The 17,209-nt window shown below is 48.6% G+C and overlaps 1 protein-coding gene across 1 annotated transcript in view; it reads left to right on the forward strand.

The window, feature by feature from the left end:
* Positions 1–17,209, forward strand: part of pkp4 (plakophilin 4) — a 300,231-nt gene that overhangs the window by 266,519 nt on the left and 16,503 nt on the right. The window contains 2 exon segments of the mRNA XM_085986337.1: positions 1,619–1,769; positions 15,711–15,906. Of these exon segments, the coding sequence (XP_085842463.1) occupies positions 1,619–1,769; positions 15,711–15,906 (347 nt within the window).

Below are 17,209 nucleotides of genomic sequence, written 5' to 3' on the forward strand. Positions count from 1 at the left end.
TACCACTAGAATGGTAAAGTGCTAATAGCACTTTAATTTCCTGGTGAGACCATTTGCATAGTTTTTCGCCGATCCAGGTATGGCAGATGTAGGGAGCACACTTAATGGTAGGAGTAGAAATTTAAAAGTAAATGAAGTTTAAGGGGGTGGGGAAAATTGAAAGGGAAGTGTCACAATTGGGGAACATTTAGAAAGGCTCAAAGGTCATTTCAACCCATTGGAAGCCTGGCTCACGGGGGTAGGGGATTAAGAAGTGATGGACACAAATGAAGGGGGAGAAACCCCATATGCAGGCTTAGGGTTGCAGCCGACTGGTACTATCACTGGCTGTACCAGCCCTATGTGGACATTAGCAGCAGATGGCACAGCTTCGATTCTGGCTTTCTGCTGCCCTAAACTCTCTGAAGACAATTCAGTCATTGCCAGGTAATAGTGACAGTGCCTATAAATATGGTTTCTGGCGTTGTGATGTGTGCAGGCTGATAATCACCCCGTCATGCCTTCCCTCGTGCCGTATCACAAAGTATTTCATTTTGTAATTGTGGTGCTTGTGAACAACAATTCAATATAATGGGTGGTCAGGCCTTCATATGAAACTATGCCATCAGACCCGCTGTTACAACATACCTTCTTGATTGCTTTTGCATGAGCTGATCTTCATGAGATCCAAAGTGAACAAAAGGGGATAAAAATGTCAGATACAGTGTCAAAACCACTGACTTGATCATCGTTCTAGCCCTTCAAAGTTACTTCCATATGCATCTCAACACCTGGCAACTCTGGAAACCCATTTGTATGGGTATTCTTTGGAAGCCGTGTTAAGGTCAGAAAAAGATGTGGGAGAGGTTATAACAGTGCTCCTGTACTATTAACGTATATTTTAATGATGCTTGCCTGCCAGAAATGTTTTATAATCTAAGGATAGAGACCTGGGGTTATGAGTGCCTGCCCCCTTTTCGAGTCACACACTATTGTGTAGAACTGCTAAGCACTATATGAGGGGCACACTTCCTGATAAGCTACAAATGAAGGGATAAAGTAAGAGCAAAATGAATATGCTTTTATTACATTTTTAAAGATGAGCAAAAATTGCATTTAATTTTCATTCTGCATTAAAATTTGAAACTTCTTATGTTTCTGAGCTACCTCTTCTCCTTCAAAAATAAGTCTTGCACCATCCCTTGATTTTTGGCAGCTGTCCAAACTACTAATACTGAAATTGCCATGGAATCTTAATTGAATAATGACCTTCATTGGCTAACTCTGCTTCAAGAGATGAGGCATAAGTAGGAGAACAAGAATTCCTCTTCTATTAATGTGATTGACTAGGTATCTTGAAGCATATCACAACAATTCACAATAATTGAGTTTTAAATTGTTGGGAAAACTGAAGGGAAGACTGAAAAGTGATAGATGATCATCAAAAGTGGTTCTGTCATCTTGGATATATCACATTTAAAAGTGACTGCTGGGTAATAAGTCCTGATGTTGACAGACACACGGATGAACAGGTTTCTTTGAGCTTGCTGAGATTAGACCTGTATAAAGAAAAGTGCTCGAGTCCTAAGTCCCCAAGTTCTGACTCGATTACCTTTTATCTTTTCCCTCCCGATAACAGTGGGCAGCGTATATACGTGCTGCAGTCAGAAAAGAGAAAGGTCTTCCAATCCTTGTGGAACTTCTGAGAATGGACAATGATCGGGTTGTTTGCTCTGTTGCTACTGCCTTGAGGAATATGGCCCTTGATGTACGAAACAAAGAACTTATAGGTACGTGACAAAAATATTTCACAAGTCAAAAAGGCATGGGCCCGGATTTTGCATTAATAATGGTGAGGCTGTTGGGGCTCACTTACTATGAAGTAAATTGGATAGCAACTTCCGGAGTACGCACATGCGCAGTTAGACGTGGAAATTGGGAAGTTGTCATCCGAGTTAGCACGCTCCTCCACAGTCTGCGCTATAACAGTACCGTACCGATAGACTTGGCATTCACATACCTGCAACAGCGTGAAGTTGGGGTAGTTACCCACTAAACATGCCAGAAAAATTTATGGCGGGTGCATTCAGCAGTAATTGGATTTTTAACAGCATGGTAATTATTGCCAAACAACCTCTCTGGCCCTGAAAATGTAATTTTACAAGTGTGGAGTCTCATTCCTTCATATGCTAATTAGTGCTGGAGATTTTAAAAAGAATACTTTTTTTACTTTTTCTGTCTGTCTCTTACCTCTCTCTTAAATCCATCAGTCTTTCCCAATCTTTTTAATTTCTATACATGATCGCAATCTAATTTATATTCCTCCATCACAATCCCCGAGTATGTCCTGTCCCACCGGCAGGACAGACCCACCAGAGGTGGTGACAGCGGTATACAGTCGAGAGGGAGTGGCCCTGGGAGTCGTCAACATTGACTCCGAACCCCTGAAGTCTCATTGCTTCAGGTCAAGCATTGGCAAGGAAACCTACTGCTGATTACCACCTACTGCCCTCCCTTAGCTGATGAATCATTACTTCTCCATGTTGAACATCACTTGGAAGAAGCACTAAGGTTAGCGAGGACACAGAGTGTACTCTGGGTGGGGTACTTAAATGTCCACCACCAAGAGTGGCTCAGTAGCACCACTACTGACTAAGCTGGCCAAGTCCTGAGGGACATAGCTGCCAGACTGGGCCTGCGGCAGGTGGTGAGAGAACCAACACAAGGGGAAAAACCTACATGACCTTGTCCTCACCAATCTTACTGTCGCACATGCATCTGTCCATGACAGTATTGGTAGCAGTAACCACCGCACAGTCCTGTGGAGATAAAGTCCTGTCTTCACACACTGAGGACCCCCCCCCCCCATCGTGTTGTGTGGCACCACCACCGTGCTAAATGGGATAGATTCAGAACAGATCTAGCAGCTCAACTGGGCACCCATGAGGTGCTGTGAGCCATCAGCAGCAGCAGAATTGAATACCACCACAATCTGAAACCACATGGCCCGGCATATTCCTCACTCTACCATTACCATCAAGCCAGGGGACCAACCCTGGTTCAATGAGTAGTGCAGAAGAGCATGTCAGGAGCAGCACCAGGCATACCTAAAAGAAAATGTGCCAACCTGGGGAAACTGTAACAGGACTATATGCATGCTAAACAGCGGAAGCAGCAAGCTAAAGACCGAGCTAAGCAATCCCACAATCATCGGATCAGATCAAAGCTCTGCAGTCCTGCCACATCTAGTCGTGAGTGGTGGTGGACCATTAAACAACTAACAGGAGGAGGAGGAGGCTACATGAATATCCTCATCCTCAATGATGGCGGAGCCCAGCACGCGAGTGTGGTAAACCACTGTTATACCTGTCTGTATGTGTATGTGTATTCCACTAGGTACAGGTCTGGACATGCCTCGGCTGACTCCTCCCACTATTCCAGGTATACAAGTGACTACCTCCCAGTCCCTTAGTATTCTGGACGGGTTGACCACTCGAGACAAGACCTTCATTCTTTAGTTAATAAAAGCCTGGTTGTTACTCGCTTAACCTCAGTCTTTTGAGTAATTGATGGCGCATCAATTTTATTAACTAAATTTTTTATAATGGAGAAGATCCTCACACCAGCATGCCTGGACCTGGACAGTCAGGAAGCAGACGCTTCCACCAAGTTTGCTCACTGGCTCACGTGCTTCGAGACATTCCTGACTGCCTCCACTACGGTCGTAACGGATGCGGACAAACTGTCTGTCCTGATCTCCAAGGTGAACCACCGAGCGTACTCAGTCATCCGGGACGCGACCTCGTACACAGCCGCCCTCCAGCTCCTCAAGACCCAGTACACGCGCCCTGTGAACGAAGTATACGCCAGGCACCTTCTGGGGAGTCGCAAGCAACAACCTGGGGAATCGACTGAGGAATACCTCCAAGCACTGTCCGTGCTTGGCCGGGCCTGTGGGTGTAAGGCGGTAATGCCCGCTAAGTACACGGAGGAACTGATCCGGGCTGCCTTCGTAGCGGGCCACAGGTCCAACTACACCCGACAGCGACTGCTGGAGCAGAGTGACCTCACCCTCGACAAAGCCTCCGAAATCGCACTAACGCTGGACGCAACCTACCGGGGCATGGAAGCCTACTCCTCTGCACCGTGGACGCCGCGGGGAACGACAACCTGGGACACGGTAGGACAGCACCATGCCACCCCAGCCACAGCCCAACAATGGCCCAACTACCGCAGCAGTGTCCCAAAGCCAGACAGCAGTATCCCAAGGCCAGAAATGCTACTTCTGTGGCCAGGCCAAACACCCCAGAGCGCGCTGCCCGGCGAAGAATGCGACCTGCTCGGGCTGCGGGAAAAAGGGACACTACGCCAGCGTCTGCAAGGCCAAAGCCACCCCGAACGCCAGCAGCGCCGCGTGTGGGCCGTGCGAGCCGCCATCTTGGGCCCCCAACAGCGCCGCGTGTGGGCCGCCATCTTGGGCCTCCCCAGCCATGTGCGAACCACCGCAGCAGCAGCCATCTTGGATGACTCCAGCCACATGGGAATCATGGACGCCGCCATCTTGGACACCAGCCGGGACGCAGCAGACCGCCAAACCCCCCCCCCCCCCCCCCCCCCCATCTGATACCCGCAGCGACACACCGACCCCTACGCTGGCCACTGTTACGCTGGACCAAATGAGACCGCACCAACTAGCTCGGTCCAAAATGGACGTTAAGGTAAACGGACATGCAATAAACTGCCTTTTTGACTCCGGGAGCACAGAGAGCTTCATCCACCCCGACACGGTGCGGCGTTGCTCTCTCCCAGTCCTGCCTGCGCACCAGCGGATTTCTATGGCCTCCGAGTCCCAGTCAGCAGACATTGGCGGCTACTGCGTGGTGACACTAGTAGTAGACGGGACTGTGTTCAATAATTTTAAACTCCTGGTCCTGCCCGACCTCTGCGCTGCCGTCCTACTGGGGTTGGATTTCCAGTGCCACCTCAAAAGCGTTACGGTGGCCCCCTCCCCCCACTCACAGTCCGCAGCCAGCAGCCTCCAAATTGCCCGCCGCGCACCAGATGCAACCTCTCCACACTCAGAGTCCCACCCCCCCCCCCACTGTTTGCTAACCTCACCCCCGACTGTAAGCCCATCGCCACAAAGAGCAGGCGATACAGTGCCGGGGACAGGGTTTTCATTAAAACCGAAGTGGAGCGGCTCCTGAAGGAAGGGATTATTGAGGGCAGCTCCAGCCCCTGGCGAGCCCAGGTTGTGGTCGTTAAGACCGGCGAGAAACAACGCCTGGTCATCGACTACAGCCAGACAATAAACCGCTACACCCTGCTGGACGCCTACCCACTCCCCCGCATAGCTGACATGGTCAACCAGATCGCGCAGTACCGCGTCTTTTCGACCATTGAACTAAAATCAGCGTACCACCAGCTCCCCATCCGCCCGGAAGACCGCCAGTATACTGCTTTTGAGGCAAACGGCCGCCTCTATCACTTCCTTAGGGTTCCCTTTGGCATTACCAACGGGGTCTCCGTCTTCCAAAGGGAGATGGACTGGATGGTCGATCAAAACGCGCTGCAGGCCACTTTCCCTTACCTAGACAATGTGACCATCTGCGGCCATGACTTGCAGAACCATGACGCAAACCTCGAGAAATTCCTCCGCACCGCCCAACTCCTGAACCTGACATATAACAAGGAGAAGTGCATATTCCGCACAGACCGCCTCGCCATCCTTGGCTGTGTTGTGGAACACGGGGTCATCGGTCCTGACCCGGACCGGATGCGTCCCCTTATGGAACTCCCACTGCCTAAAAGCTCTGAAGAGGTGCCTAGGGTTTTTTTCCTACTATGCTCAGTGGGTCCCCTACTATGCAGACAAAGCCCGTCCGCTGATCAAAACCACCTCTTTTCCCCTGATGGCAGAGGCCCGCTTGGCCTTCCACCGTATCAAGGAGGACATTGCCAAAGCCACCATGCACGCAGTGGACGAATCCATCCCCTTCCAGGTGGAAAGCGATGCGTCCGACTTCGCTCTGGCCGCCACCCTTAATCAGGCGGGGAGACCTGTGGCATTCTTCTCGCGAACCCTCCAGGGCCCGGAGACCAGACACTCCACGGTCGAGAAGGAGGCCCAGGCTATTGTGGAGGCTGTGCGTCATTGGAGGCACTACCTGGCCGGAAAACGATTTACCCTGCTCACTGACCAGCGTTCAGTTGCTTTTATGCTCAACAACAAGCAGAGGGGCAAAATCAAAAATGACAAGATCTTGAGGTGGAGAATCGAACTTTCCACCTACAATTACAAGATCTTGTACCGGCCTGGGAAGCTCAATGAACCCCCAGATGCCGTATCGCGTGGCACCTGCGCCAGCACGCAGATCGATAGGCTGAGGGCCCTCCACAATGACCTCTGCCACCCGGGGGTCACCAGGTTCTTCCACTTCATCAAGGCCCGCAACCTGCCTTACTCCATCGAGGAGGTCAGGACCATGACCAAGAACTGCCAAGTCTGCGCTGAGTGCAAACCGCACTTTTATAGACCAGACAGAGCCCACCTGATAAAAGCCACTCGCCCTTTCGAACGCCTGAGCGTCGATTTTAAAGGGCCTCTCCCCTCCTCCGACCGCAATGTGTACTTCCTCAACATCATTGACGAGTACTCCCATTTCCCGTTCGCTATCCCCTGCCCGGACATGACCAGTGCCACGGTCATTAAATCTCTGAACAGCCTCTTCACCCTGTTCGGTTTCCCCAGCTATATCCATAGCGACCGGGGCTCATGGTTTATGAGCGACGAACTCCGCCAGTACCTGCTCGCTAGGGGTATAGCCACAAGCAGGACCACCAGTTACAACCCCCGGGGGAACGGACAGGTGGAAAGAGAGAATGCAACAGTTTGGAAGGCCGCCCTACTAGCCTTAAAGTCTAGGGGCCTTCCGACCTCCCGCTGGCAGGAGGTGCTCCCCGATGCGCTCCACTCGATTCGGTCACTGCTCTGCACTGCCACCAATGCCACCCCTCACGAGAAAATGTTTGTCTTCCCAAGGAAGTCCACATCGGGGACATCGTTACCGCCATGGCTGACGTCCCCAGGGCCGGTACTACTGAGAAGACACGTGAGGGCCAATAAAACGGACCCCCTGGTCGAGAGGGTCGACCTCCACGCCAACCCCCAGTACGCCTACATTGCGTACCCGGACGGGCGGGAGGACACAGTCTCCATACGAGACCTCGCACCCTTGGGGACCGCTGTAACCCATTACCACCACCCCCCCCCCCCCCCCAACGACCCGATATCCAACCCCAGCAGCCGGCTCGCCTTGGACCGTCACCCACGAGGACTACACTCCAGGGCCCCAGCCTACTCGGGACGCGACGCCGGAAGCTTCACCACCCCTGCCGTCGCCACGTCGATCACAGCGGCAGACAAGACCTCCGGAGAGACTCCAATACACGAACTTTTAAATACACTTCACCCCGCCGGACTCATTTTTAAACAAGGGGTGAATGTGGTAAACCACTGTTATACTTGTCTGTATGTGTATTCCACTAGGTACAGGTCTGGACATGCCTCGGCTGACTCCCCCCCCACTATTCCAGGTATATAAGTGACTACCTCCCAGTCCCTTAGTATTCTGGACGGGTCGACCACTCGAGACAAGACCTTCATTCTTTAGTTAATAAAAGCCTGGTTGTTACTCGCTTAACCTCAGTCTTTTGAGTAATTGGCGCATCAGCGAGTCCAAAAGACGAGGCTGAAGCATTTGCAACCATCTTCAGCCAGAAGTGCCGAGTAGATGATCCATATCGGCCTCCTCCTGAGGTAACCACCACCACAGAAGCCAGTCTTCAGCCAATTCAATTCACTCCACGTGATATCAAGAAATGGCTGAGCGCACTAGATACAGCAAAGGCTATGGGACCCGACAACATACCAGCTGTCATGCTGAAGACTTGTGCTCAAGAACTAGCCGAGCCTCTAGCCAAGCTGTTCCAGTACAGCTACAACACTGGCATCTACCTGACCATGTGGAAAACTGCCCAGGTATGTCCTGTCCACAAAAAGCAGGACAAATCCAATCCGGCCCATTGCCATCCCATCAGTCTACTCATGTATCAGCAAAGTGATGGAAGGTGTCGTTGACAGTGTTATCAAGCGGCACTTGCTCACCAATAACCTGCTCACCAAGACCACTCGGCTCCCGACCTCATTACAGCCTTGGTCCAAACATGGACAAAGGAGCTGAATTCCAGAGGTAAGGAGACAGTTACTGCCATTGACATCAAGGCAGAATTTGACCGATTGTGGCATCAAGAAGCCCTAGTAAAATTGAAGTCAATGGGAATCTGGGGTAAAACTCTCTGCTGGCTGGCATCATTCCTAGCACAAAGGAAGATGGTTGTAGTTATTGGAGGACAATCATCTCAGCCCCAGGACATCGCTGCAGGAGTTCGTTGGGGCAGTGTCCTCAGCCCAACCATCTTCAGCTGCTTCATCAATGACCTTCCCTCCATCATAAGGTCAGAAGTGGGGATGTTCGCTGATAATTGCGCAGTGTTCAGTTCCATTCGCAACTCCTCAGATAATGAAGCAGTCCATGCCTGCAAGCAGCAAGACCTGGATGACATTTAGGCTTGGGCTGCTAAGTGGCAGGTAACATTCGCACCACACAAGTGCCAGGCGATAACTATCTCCAACAAGCGAGAGCCTAACCACCACCCCTTGACATTCAACGACATTACCATCGCCGAATCCCCCACCATCAACATCCTGGGGGTTACCATTGACCAGAAACTTAACTGGACCAGCCGCATAAATACTCTGGCTACAAGAGCAGGTCAGAGGCTGGGTATTCTGTGGCGAGTGTCTCGCCTCCTGACTCCCAAAGCCTTTCCACCATGTACAAGGCACAAGTCAGGAGTGTGATGGAATACTCTCCTCTTGCCTGGTTGAGTGCAGCTCCAACAACAGTCGAAGCTCAACACCATCTAGGAAAAAGCAGCCCGCTTGATTGGCACCCATTCACCACCTTAAACATTCACTCCCTGCACCACCGGCGCACTGTGGCTGCAGTGTGTACCATCTACAACTTGCCAAGGCTTCTTTGACAACACCTCCCAAACCCACAACCTCCACCATCTAAAAGAACAAGGACAGCAGGTGCATGGGAACACCACCACCTGCAAGTTCCCCTCCAAGTTACACAACATCCAGACTTGGAAATATATCGCTGTTCCTTCATCGTCGCTGGGTCAAAATCCTGGAATTCCCTCCCTAACGGCACTGTGGGAGTACCTTCACCACGCGGCCTGCAGCAGTTAAAGTAGGCGGCTCACCTCCACCTTCTCGAGGGCAATTAGGGATGGGCAATAAATGCTGGCTTTGCCAGCAACGCTGACATCCCATGAATGAATTTTAAAAAACTTCCTGCTTTATACTTCCCAGTTTAGACTGGATTCTTCAATCTGATTGGTTGAAGAGCCTCGCTGTTTCTTTCCCTGCTCACAAATGCCCTGTAGAGAGTATCACATTGGATCGAATGCCAGATTAGAGCAAGTCTCTGCTCAAAAGCCCACGAAAACTTTGTGGGAAGCAGTCAGTGAGGTGAATGGCGAGCGGCATTCCTTCACCGCTGAGCGAAAAATCCGTACCACAGCTTTTACACCACCAGTGTATTTACATTTTTTTGGCTAAATTCTTAATAAAAACAGAAAATGCTGGAAATACACAACAGATCAGTCAGCATTTGTAAAGGGATTACTGTTTCAAGTACCTACCCTTAATTGTTTTTATTAAATTCTTTGGGCCAGAAATTCAGTGGGCTTTGGGCCCAGTTACCGCCCAAAGAGGGCTTCTGCGCCAGTAGAGGAGTTTGCACTGATATTCAGCACTGCGGTAATGGCGGCGGTAGCCGGTAGCGCTGCGCCGGCACCGATGACGTCATCGGTGTGCGCAGTGCCCCGGTTCCGCCCCGCTACCGGCCTGACCCCCATATTTTAGTTGCGGCTGCCTCTTCCGCAGCGGCCGCAAACAACGATGTGAAGACCGGGCCGTGCTGCAGCCTTAGTGGCGCTAGTTAAGGCGGAGGTGCGGCCGGCCGCTTTTTCGGCGGCCGCCTGCCCGCACCTCCTTCCCCGGCCTCCTCCACCGCGCCCCCCCCCCCCCCCCCGCGGCATTGCTGGCTGCTTTCCGGGAGCCCGGCACTTCTCCATGGTGCCGGGCTCATTTGCCGGCACTAGCGAGCGGCGATCTGAGTTGCAGGCACCTCCCCCTTAAGAGAAGGAGGAGGCCTGCAGTACCGCAGCCTGCCGCAGCGGGTGGCGCTGCGGCACCTACAGCGCTGAAATTCAGTTTCAGCGCCCCAAGCGGGGGCGGGCATACCCTGGAATAGCGCCCGGTTCCGACTTGGGGCGCAAAAACTGAATTTCTGACGGGCGCAACTGGCTCCGCGCGCAGCGCTAACTTTTGGGCGCTAGCCAGCTGGCGGGGCCAAAGTGAATTTCTAGCCCTTAGTGTTTGATTTAAAATCTCTGGGAGACAACCAAAATTGTTGTTTTTACATGAAGTAAACTGCGCATTTTTATTACTATTTACATGGACAACAAAAATGACCTGCCTCTTCCTGTAATTTGTCATGACTTCTTTCCCACTCTTCAGTTCTTTTTGCATTGTTATTATGTGCAAGAACAGTGGGATCAATACCCTGACGAGAATATTTATCAAGGGCACCAGAAGAATCTTAACCCCTGCACCTTAGCTCCTCATCAAGGAACCAGCTGGAGTTTACTGCCAGGCTATGTCTAGGAGTGTATGATACCTAAATTTTATTCAGTAGTTCAGTTTATATTAGCATTTAAACTAACAACCTGCCATTAAGATATGCACAAGCTACTGATCAAAGAAGTAGTCAGATAACAAATCACAAACTAACAATTGTTTACTAACCCCAAAATCATAATTGGTAGCACGTAAACATCAAGACCTTAAATATTCTGAATGAGTTACGCTGGTGTTGCACCTTTTTTAAATCTCCTGCTGCGGCCTGCAGAGGGAGTTACGCATGTGTTTTCTGGGTTTGCTTAATTTGTATTCCCATTGGTGCAGTCATTGGGGTCAAATGTATGTAAGCAACTGAACTACCTGGAAACTTCTGCACAGCCTTTTAAAGAAGACAGTTCAGCATGTGCTTTTGGGAGAACAACCAGGTAAGAGAAGACCAATGCTTGGCTCTTTCACTTCATTTTCAAATAACTTTACTGCATATGTTATCCATATTTTTATTACACCTCTACAAAATAATGACCACAGAAGTACCACCTGTCCTCAGAGGGCAGCAGGGAAAGGCCCCATTGGTACAGATATTCAATTTCTTCTGAAGGAGGTTAAGGTGGGAGGCACAGACTCCTGGGTGTGATTGCCATTAAGCCTGTCGGGAATGCAACTCGTGCCACCTGGAGGGGAGTGGGGCAGCAGGAGGGCGGGGGGGCCATGAGCACTGAGTGCCAACTCCTTCACCCTGAGGATGGCAGAACAGTGCTGCAAAAGTTCAGTGACCTCACCAGGGCTAGCAAGGTAATAAACTAGACACTTTCTTGCCCAACCTGGGCACTTGCGCACTCTTCACCCTCTTAAAGCAACACTTGCCCAACTAACCCTTGACAGCATTCTGGTTAAGAGCAGCTGTAACTCCCCTAAGACCAATAACTGGCGTGCACAACCCGAAAATCTCTTCCTCCACTTTAATCCCACCTCCCACCACATCTCTTACTTTGCCTCTCCCATGCCATTTGGTACACACTCTTCAAGTGCTAGCCTTACCCTCATTTACACTATCTTGAAGGATAAATTGACACACAATTTATCATCAAAAGCAGACCACCAGACGGGACATCCCCACCTTTAAATCCTTCACCCCTTTGAGGAGATGGCCATGGAGCTAGTGGGACACTCGCTCAGCTCTTGCCTTCAGAGATGGTGAGGTCAGCAGCAAGCGGCATCTTGCCCACACCAGGTTAACAATTGTGCACCTACACTGTTGCTCTGGCATCCTGGTGAAGCACCATGCAGACAAAAACTTACATCCCCTTTCCATGTCTCCTTAATCCCAAGGTGATAATGCTCACGCGTTCTTAACTTCAACACTCCTTTCCTGGAGATCCACCAGAGCAACGTGGGGCATAGGAGAAGGAACTGGAGATATTTCCTCCTCATTGCATTTGAGAATGACAGAGGAAGTATGAGAACTTGGACACCTTCCCCATTCAGCAGCTTCATACTGCCTCATCGTCCTCTGCCCCAGTTTCCGCCAACTCACGACCTGTGGCACTTGCTTCCTCACTGCCAGGCGCCTACTTGGATTCTTTCACCCGGGAGGAATCCAATTTTGGTACTGGGTGATTCACAGAGCATGAGGGAGCCAGAGGACTGGGAAATGGGTGAGGTTGTGCCACCTTCGCAGCGGAGGCTGAGGAGAAGGCCACCAATGGCTTTTAAGTCATGGGACCCAGACCCCATGGGTATTAGCCTGAAAAGGATGTTGAACATTTTATCTGTGTAGGCTCTAGTCAATCTGAGGATTTGTGGCACCTGACCAGTGTGATCTTCAAGCCCACAGCTGTCCTAAGCAGCAACATCCTGGATGCTTTCTCTTCCTTGCAGGCACCAATGGAGCACGTGGCAGCTTCATTGCAATCTTCAGATGGTCCCCAGCCAGGAACCAGTCACTGCCTCCTCCTCCACAGAAGACAGACTGCAGCTCTGAAGGCATTAAGAGGACAGATTGCAGTGCACTGTGCATCGTGGTTTCCAGACTGTAGCAACCCCTATGTCTTGCGGCTTTCAGGATCGGAGAGCTGCCATTAGACCAGGCATGCCACTGATCATTGTGGCTACAGATCCAGAGCCCAGTGGCGCCCACATGTTTGATGCTGCCTTCTCTCAGGACTGCAATGCATGCCATGGTTGCAGCCTTCCCCCTCGGAGCATCACGAGAGGAGAGGAGAGGCTGCCCTCGAGCAGCTTCCACAGGTGCACCCTCAGCACTTGCCTGCCAGGAACAAGCTGCCATGCAACGAGAGCCACCTCAGTCCCATGAGTCTTTTGTAGAGCATAAGCAACTGACCACCTCCCACGATCCTGGCCCTCATGACATTTAGAAGCACGAGAATAGGTTACAGGAAGCTCTCTGGTATCCGGCACCGACTGGACCGGGATGGTGCCGATTGATTAAAAATTCCGGATGACTGAGAGGGTTATCTACTGAGGCTATTTTTAACAAACAAAGAGTCAGACTCCTGTTATTGAGGTGTTCGGACTTCCGACAGTGCCAAGAAGCTGAGTGGCAGTTTGGAGAACTAGCCCCGCTGACTAACTCGGCCACCGCGGGAGACTCGGACTCGGCAACATTTCCAGTTATTGAGGTGTTTTCGGAGTATGAATTTTGCCGGTTAATAGAGAATTCTGGATATTTAGGTGCCGTTTAAACGAGAGTTTCTTGTATTTCTTTTAAAGAGGCATGTGTAGGCACCCAGTGGAAGCAAAGTGCTAGGAAAAAATAGATTGATTGTGTGCACTTTGGAATTCACTAAAATCGAATGTGTGCTGACATATTGCTTTATTATTAAGGGGGGTTAGTCATACAGGGGAGGGTGTGCACTGTGGTGCTGATGTTAACTGAGTTGATGGTAATTGGCACGGTCATGTAGGGGCAAAGAGGGCTGATGTGGTGTAATAGGTAGCCGTTTGAAAGTTGGGGAGAAGGCTGCGGTGTCTAAGGTAGACGTCAGTGATGACATGCTGTGTTGCCAATTGTAGCAAACGCCAGTCTCCTTTGCTCCATCTCGTGATCCTTCCCCCTCCTCCTCTATGATGATACCTTACATTCCCAAAGGGAATGCATGCCTCCTCCTAAGAATCTGACTGGATTGGGGGATACTAAAATCTGCCAGTGATCTGACCCTGTGAGAAATAAGCTTCAGTGACAGATTACATTACAACAGTGACCTTCCTTTCTCTTTCCTTCCTTCCCTCCCTCCCTCCCTGGAGAAGCGGACTTGCGAAAGACATGATATTCAGTTCTGATCACAATGAGTTCCTTTTGTTATTGTATAATTAGATGTGCAGTATGAACACACTCCTGAAAGTAAGTCACTTGGAGCGCTTACAGGAGTGACCAGCACCACCTGAGAAAAAACCTAAGGTAGACCAAAAACGTAGAGCAAAATTCCCTGAGAGGGGGTGTTCCTCTGGGGTGAAATTTAACAGATTTTCAACAGAATATGGGCAATTTTATGGTAAATGATATAAGACACATTTATATTTAAGTTGTGTGTTATGTTAGTTCTATTTTGTGTATATATTGTCAATTGACTGGAAACAACATGGCCACTGAAAGGAATCTGAAAAAATTGATTTGGTTTGTTTTGTGGTAGTTGCTGGGTCCAGATTGGCTACTTTTGAAAATAAATTGAGTGATTTTATTTGGTTTTGTGTGGCTTGCTGTTTTCTAATTGGTTGTGGCAGAGTTTCCTAGCTGTCTAGTGTTAGTTGGATATTTGAGCAAATCAGCATGGTTAACCTGCCAAACAGTGTTTTCTTTAAGCCAGTTATTAAAGCATACAGTTGATTTATGGGGCTACGGACACCATGGGCGTGCCATGCATATTTAACATCTAATCCGCATGAGATGCAAGACTTTCAATTATGTCGATTTTTCTTCCCAAATAATTTGCATTATAATCTTAGAAAAAATGGTGTCTGCCTCTCACACATACAGCTTTCCTCAGAATACTGCACCTTTTTGAGAGCTATATTATTCAGTTAGGAAATTCGAAAGCTGTTGGCGCTGCTCCTTGAGTTGCAGTTAACGTATTCCACTTATGTTTTCTGGGTGTCTGCCTTTCTTAAATGTTAGTCTGTATACACACAAGTGTCAGGACACCAAAACAAAATGTTTTCTATATTTTTGAATTGTTGTCAAAGATCCTGCAAGTGTTACAGCTTTAATGTTGCCAGATCATGGTCCAGGCATTTTTGGCACTCTCTCTTTCCCAGGACAGGCATTGTGACAGGTAACTGCAACAATCTTTAAGAGCTCACCACACTTCTGACTTGGAGCTGGGACATCTTTAAAGGGGGAGGAAGATGTATCTTTATTGAAAGTACTCTTTTTTTTATTTATGGGAATTATACTCGAGATTTCAAACATCAATGATATTGGCACATTGTAGACCTCAAATATCTCGTGGGCTGCTCCAATAATAACTTTAACTAAAGAGGAAGATGGAGAACTATGCCATGAACTGGAGAGCGAGAGGGGAGGAGAAAAATATTCGAATCTCTGTTCATTTGTTCATGACTGTCAATCAGATTGAGCAACAGAGAGTATTAAAAATGATCCACAATAGCCCACAATTTCTCCAAGAAATAAGGGGAAAACCCTGCATTTTTGACACAGTTGTCAACTAGACAAGTGAATGGTGTATTGTGTACACCTCCAGCCTGAGTTACAACAAGCCTTTCCCCAATGTACTGTTGGTGCAAATACGTGCAAAAGGCATATATTGAGAGGGAGTTTTAGGCTGTTCAGCTTCTTTGAAGCCATTGGCCTGCTTTTGTTCATTTTGCAAGTTAACATGTATACAACGGAGAACCACGTAGCACTGACTAACATAATGAGCTGGAAATACAATCCATATTGTCTAATAATTCTATATTAACTTTTCTTTTCCTCCAGGAAAGTATGCTATGCGGGATCTTGTGCATCGTCTTCCAGGGGGTTCAACACTGATCATGCTTTCTGATGACACTGTTGCTGCTGTTTGTTGTGCTTTACATGAGGTTACTATTAAGAATATGGAGAATGCCAAAGCATTAGCTGATGCTGGAGGAGTCGAGAAACTTGTAAACATTACAAAAGGGAAGGGAGAAAGGCAAGTATTCAAGTGGAAAACAATTCTTACCATCATGTGATATATATTTGTATTTTGTATAATTCTCTTTTGCATGCCATGTTATATGTGGTAACTCTATGCTAGAAATTAGTTAGGTACTGTTCTTAGGCTTTCATCCTTAATTAATGATATGCCTTTCTGTGGCCCATGTGAATTTTTTTTGTCCTCCCCAATGTCTGTTGGACATTGTTGTACATTACCCTGTCTGTTTATAACCTGTGGGACTGAACTCTTTTTGGTACAATTTTGCTGCAAGGAGGTGAAGATGGTTATGACCACCTCCATTGCCTTCTCTGGGATGATGGTGCCAATTTCTACACTGGCTTTTGCTAAGCACAAATGATGCAACAACCAATAAAGGCTATTTTAGGACTGTCAACTGGCAGTCATCCTCTCTCTAGAAAGGTGAAGGAACCCCAAGACATAAGTCATGCAAGGTTATAAAAGGCTTTGCCACTGTCTAAAAGCTACCATTCTGGTATTAGTCAGGTAGGTTGCTAAAAGATGAATCATATAATAAATACCTGTCATTCAAGGCTTTCAATGGCACAAAAATAACGTGTTCTTCTCAAAATGAAGTTGTCTAAAATCATTTTGCTCCTTGCCATCATTCAGCCAGCACACCCAGGGAACTGGGTAGGTACCATAGCTATCAAGAGGTGCCACAAAAAATGTCTAATTTTGGATGGCATACTAGTTCAGGGATTTTCACAAATTGGGTGTTCTTGATTGAGTACTTGCACATGTATTCATGGATAGTTGGCTGGCTGAGAGCCAGGAAGGTTTCAGGCGAACTGTTCAGGCAGTTACTGCTTTCAGAAGTAGTTAAGGAACATCTTCATAAGAACCAGACTCTTGCCTGCCCTAGATCTAGTCTATCTGTCAGAAGAACATATTCTACTTGGCAGATTGCAGAGTTGCACACACAATTTACCTGAGTTTATTGGAGTTGTTGGCAGCAGCCACTTTGTATGTGGTTCTTTGTGCAGTTCCTGCAGCTGAACGTATTGCTGCAGTTGTCACACAATATTTTCCTTTCCAATAGATGTGAATGGATAATATATCCCCATTTGTGCACGGCTCCACCGATAGCAGTGTGGGGCCTAACTGGGAACATCTTGTGGTGAAGAAAATTGGCAGGCAAAAGGAGGTTGTGTTACTGACCAAAGCTAGATTTCTATCGGAAAAGTTGAAGCCAAACTTTTTATTTAAAAAATATATATATATTTGTTCCCTGTATTGTTGCTGTGGGGAGGCCTATTTTTTGAAATTCAGGGTTTTT

The sequence above is a fragment of the Somniosus microcephalus genome, chromosome 4, assembly GCF_052327205.1.
Source record: "Somniosus microcephalus isolate GS21.2 chromosome 4, FLI_Smic_1.0, whole genome shotgun sequence".
Lineage (NCBI taxonomy): Eukaryota > Metazoa > Chordata > Chondrichthyes > Squaliformes > Somniosidae > Somniosus > Somniosus microcephalus.